At 28.5% G+C, this 5,505-nt stretch overlaps 1 protein-coding gene across 1 annotated transcript; it reads left to right on the top strand.

Annotated features, from left to right (window-relative positions):
- The first annotated feature begins 2,281 nt into the window (after nucleotides 1–2,281).
- On the top strand, nucleotides 2,282–4,303 carry LOC120118446 (trihelix transcription factor PTL-like). The gene is made up of 2 exons (XM_039138473.1): nucleotides 2,282–2,718; nucleotides 3,283–4,303. Exons 1-2 carry the CDS (start codon nucleotides 2,327–2,329, stop codon nucleotides 4,214–4,216), a joined length of 1,326 nt encoding a protein of 441 aa, XP_038994404.1. The 5' UTR covers nucleotides 2,282–2,326; the 3' UTR covers nucleotides 4,217–4,303.
- Nucleotides 4,304–5,505: the final 1,202 nt, after the last annotated feature.

Here is a 5,505-nt window from a genome sequence, read left to right as displayed (position 1 = left end):
ATTATTAATAATTTATTTTTAAAGAAATTAAATCTTAATATATTATATTTTTAAGTTGCTCACGAGCTTTTCGAGTCAAGTATCAAGTAGCTCATTTCGACTTGTTAGGAACTCAATTCAAGTCTATTCGAGTCGAACATTTATCGAATTTTGACCGAGTCGATCTTGAATAGCTCACGATCTGTTTCGTCTCATTTACAACCCTAACACTAGGATCCCACTACATCCCGCATACTCTAAATTAAATGAAAAATATTAGGGCTTAAAAATTAATTTCAATAAATATAATACGAGTATAATACAATTTTAACATGACAAACATAATTTAACTTCAAGTTTACCTATTTTAATTTTAATTTTGTAATATACTATATTATTATTTTTATATATATTTTATTATATAACATTCAATATGTAATAGTACTATAATATAAGTTTATTAAATCTAAAAATATTAATATTTTAAATCTAAAAATATAAAATTGTATAAATTTATTAAATATTAAATAAGAATAACATATTTTAAAAGAATTTAGAGAAAATATGTCATTTAAAGGAGTTTCGGTTAATTATTTATAAAAACAAGTTTAGATAAAATTGTGGTAGTTGCATTAAATATCCTCAAATTAAGATATGAATTTTATATTGGTCTTTCGAACTCAAAACATTCTAATTTAATCCTTAAAGTATTGTATCGTATTAGTTAGCTACTATTAATCTACCTATCAACTTTAAAATTTAAAATGTCAGTTAAATACGACATGGAACATGTGGAATACATATGAATCAAATTACAAATATATTTGAACCAATTGTATGGATAACTTGTATATAACGTGTTAAGACGAAATAAACAATATTTTAAAATTTATTAATACTATTTTTACTATGTCATATCTAAGTTATCCATGTAATAATTCCATAAACCTTTACAATTTAATCAACATATTTTAAATACGTTTAAATTGGTATTTATTAGTACTTAAATTAATATAAATATCTTATTAATATAATAGTGATTCTTTAAGAACCTAATGTTTTTGAAGTTTATGAATTAACTTGAAACACAAAAAATATTTTGAAGACATGGTGAGATAAATAAAGTTAAGATATTGGCGATGTTTATAGTGTCGTACAATTAAAAAAGATATTATAATTAGTTAATTCATCGAGTAATTTTAGTAATTAAAAATTATGTTATTTTTTTTAAAATGTCTTATTAAAACAGTTATGTTTATAGTGTTGTGTTATTAATAACTAAAAAATATTATGAATAAATATTATCTTATAATTAATTTAAATTATTGAAGAAAATATTATAGTAATAAGAAAAGAATAAATACCTTAAATAGAATGATCAACGAAAATAATCCATTATATATGAACTGAAGCCGAAGCTATTGGACGACAACCTTGGTCAAAAGACAAGGTGCAAGGACACTGCAACACGCGTCATTTGAGCTTTCGCAAATTCATATCTCCGACACTTTGCAAAATCTGATTGGCCCCCTAATCTAAAGATGTACAATCTTAATATACGGTTATGCGTTATTTAAAATATTATTTTTTTAACATTTTTCATAAAGTATTACTTAAAATATTATTTTTTATCAAAAATATTAATAATGTTTAACATTTCTAGTAAAATGTTATTTAAAACATTATTTTTAGATATCGATTTACATGAAATGTTAAAAAAAATAATATTTCTGGTAAGACATGCTGGCTTAAATCAGAACTACCCCTAATCTACATATACTTTTTGTATCGTAGTTTTACACTGAGAGAAAAGAAGGGATGTCTCAGGTACGACAACCTTAATATACGATTAAGGAAAGACGCTATTAGAAATATTATTATTTTTTAACATTTCCGATAAAACGCTGCCTAAAATATTATTTTTTCTACCGAAAATATTAATATTGGACACTACCTAAAATATTTAACATTTCTGGTAAAACGTTAACTAAAATATTATTTTTTCTATAAAAAAATGTTAATATTAGGTTCTACAGAAAATTAATAAGTGAAAATAATATTTTTGATAAAAAATAATAATTTAAATAACACTTTACCAAAAAATTTAAAAAATAATAATATTTTTTTGTAAGAATTTTTATTAATTATATATTAAAGCTCTCGGACAACAAAACTACTAAAAAAAAAGGAAAGATAAACATACATTTAGTGACGAAAGAGTGATGAAAGTTGCGGTAGACTCGGATCCTGTCCCCTTCAAAATGGTCCAAACAAAGTCTTCATAAAATCAAACATCCTCTCTCTCTTCAGTATTGTTCTTTTTACTCTTTTAAGGGGGGAAAACCTAATGGAAATGGGTGATCAGTACGGCCTGCCTGATCTCCGGCGGCTTTTGACAAGGAGAACCAATTTTCCGGCAACCCTGCCTCCGTCTTCTGAGTCATACCTTGCTCATAGAGACGTGGCTCAGTCAGTTCCTTACCATGATGCAGCAGCCTACATGCTGAGCAATGGGATAGCAATGCCTAGTGGTTTGCTAAGGTTTAGCACCGCCACTGCTTTTACTGCTTCAACTTCAGCTTCTGCTGGTGGTGGTGGATGGAGCGTGGGGAATTGCGATGGCGGAAACAGCCGGTGGCCGAGGCAAGAAACTCTTACACTTCTTGAGATCAGATCTAGACTCGATCCCAAGTTCAAAGAGGCTAACCTGAAAGGGCCCTTGTGGGATGAAGTCTCTAGGTATATACATAGATAGATATTACCATTAATGCATTAAACTGACCTCACTATTCTTCTTCTTCTTCCTTGTCTTTTCATTTAGATTTCCATTTTTTTTTACTTTTGTTCCGATTTTATGATACATGCTCAATCAAGAAACCCTATTCAGCTTTGCTGAGCGAAACCAGTTTGTCTCTCTACTTACATGAAAAGTAACACAAAAGTTTTCAAACTTTTACTTTCAGATGGATTTTTATTTTTATTAGTTTTGGATTGAAAGCAACAGAGCTGTGAGTTAACTCAGAGATGCAGGTGTTGTTTTTTTCTTTAAAAATAGATGCTTTTTTCATAGCTTAAACAAAGATGACCTTGTTTTGCAACAGTAGTTAATTCCTGGCATAAACGGAAAGCAGAAAGGAATGCTTCGGAATAATTTAACCCTTTTCAATTTAAAATTTATTACTTAAGACATAATGATGAGGAATGTTGGCGTATGATTAATTGTTTATTTGAACTTGATTAATAATTATTTTTTAATATTTATAATTTTAAATTATTTCATGTCTAACTGGTTGATATATTTAGGATAATGGGCGAGGAATATGGATACCTGAGAAGTGGGAAGAAGTGTAGAGAGAAGTTTGAAAACCTCTATAAATACTATAAGAAGACTAAGGATGGTAAAGGTGGAAGACAAGATGGGAAAAATTACAGGTTCTTTAAACAGCTGGAAGCCATTTATGGTGAAACAAGCAATCCTCAAACTTCAGTCCCAGAAACCAACATTAATGATAATGTCCCGCTGCAGGAATCTATGCAACAACAAAAGATAAGCGACACCCTCAGCCTCTCCGAATCTGAATTTGATGATTCCTCGTCGGGGAACTTCGACGACGGCCCAAGGGTCAAGAAGGGATCATGGAAGACGAAGAAGGTGGAGGAGTTTGTGGATTCGCAAATGAAGAAGTTGATCCATTTACAAGATGTTTGGATGGAGAGAATGTTGAAGGTCATCCAAGAGAAGGAGCAAGAAAGAGTGTTGAAAGAGGAGGAATGGAGGAGACGAGAGGCTACTCGGTTTGATAGAGAGCACGAGTTCTGGGTTAAGGAGAAAGGTTGGATCGAAGCTCGAGATGCTGCATTAATGGCGGCTGTGAGAAAGTTGAGTAAAACCCAGAACGAAATCAACACGAACGAACATGAAATCTCAACCTGGGAACGAAGATTCCAGGAAATAGAAGAGAAAATGGTGAGTTTGGGGTACGAACGTGGTGCAAGCAACGCAGAATGTTACAAGAAGAGTAAAGAGGATTACTTCCAGAGGCTTGACTCCATTGTTGATGGTCAAGAAAACAAGAGCTTTCACGGTGTGAAACAAAGGGTAGAGCGGGCTGCCATGGATTCATCGTCTTCACCTTCGAGTTCTTATGACATCAATTCCTTTCATATTTCTGCAGTAAACGAATGGGACAGGTATGGATTGAAGACGATGAGTAAGGGAAAGAATCAACAAATTTAGCTCTCTTACCTTCTTTTTTATCTCTCTTAATTGTTGTATTATTAACAATGATGCATATGAAAGAGCTAAAACTATGTCCCCTAAGCATGTTCCTCCTCTCGACTCTTGTGAATCGAACAAATATGCACCAAAAAATATTAATATTTTGCTAGGATTTAAAATAGTTGAGGTCGAATCATCGATCCCGGTAGTAAAAAAATATTCTTTTTTTTTAATCTTAAATTCAAACAATTATATATATGTAAAGAGTGCATATGTTCATTGTTGATAGACTAAAAAAATTATGAATAAATATCATCTTATAATTATCACATATTTATAAAAAAATAATTGATGTTGAATGTGACTACCCAATAAATATCAAGATATTAGTTAGATAAAAATGAACTTTAACTTTTTTTTTTAATTGAGAGCGAAGAGCTGAAACCTGTTTATAAAATTAAAATGATTTTTTTTTTAATTTTAAACGAGTAATTTAGTTATTTTTCTTTAATTTTTTTAATTTATTTGAAGTTCTTAAATTTGAAACATATGCTTTTCAATCTTGTAATTTTAATTTTTCTTTTTAGATAATATTTTTCTTTCCAATTTATTTTTTTTAACTTTTAACTTTTATTACTTTGTAATTTTTTTTCTTATTAATTCCTTTATACTTTCAGCAATATTTTATTCATAAAATATATTCTTTGAAAAAATATTATAAATATATTATATAATTTTATATAATATTTATTCTATTAAATAACATTACAAATTTTACCTACAAATGTGAAAAATAGTATAAAAAATTAGATATGTTATATATGATTATAGAAGTCGTTTAAATCAGAATCAATCAATATCATAAATAATTAAATTTTCTAATAAAAAATAATTACATTTAAAATTAAATAAAATCTTAAATAAATATATTTGGTATGACCGATTTTTATTCGATTCATTTAAAAAAAATCAAATGATAGAGTAATACTTATAAATTTTAGTAATTTAATTTTTTTAATCTAACTCGATCTAACACGTATTCAACTCTTGAATAAATTTAATTTATATTCATTTCTTCTAGAAATTAATTAATTCTGTTTGACTAAAAATAAAAAAAAGGGAGGAGGGACCATTTCTGGTTATATATATAAAATATACGTGTCGAAGAATCATTTTCAGTGCAACCCGAAGTGTGAACCACTCGGGTGTACTTTTGATGTTGTTGAATGGGGAATTGTATGAAGAATTTCCTTGCATTTATTTATAATGCATGATTATTAATTAATAATTTTGGTAATATATTATAG

Source organism: Hibiscus syriacus, unplaced genomic scaffold, assembly GCF_006381635.1.
Source record: "Hibiscus syriacus cultivar Baekdansim isolate YM2019G1 unplaced genomic scaffold, ASM638163v2 tig00110328_pilon, whole genome shotgun sequence".
NCBI lineage: Eukaryota > Viridiplantae > Streptophyta > Magnoliopsida > Malvales > Malvaceae > Hibiscus > Hibiscus syriacus.
The sequence above is the reverse complement of the archived record's forward strand: the minus strand, read 5'-3'. Positions and strand labels throughout refer to the sequence as shown.

What these genes read in the sequence shown, in the direction of transcription:
- LOC120118446 (XM_039138473.1), top strand. Translation starts at nt 2,327, where the DNA reads ATGGAAATGGGTGATCAGTACGGCCTGCCTGATCTCCGGCGGCTTTTG. An exon ending in TTGTGGGATGAAGTCTCTAG is followed by an intron (nt 2,719 to 3,282) that starts GTATATACATAG and finishes TGATATATTTAG; the next exon opens with GATAATGGGCGAGGAATATG.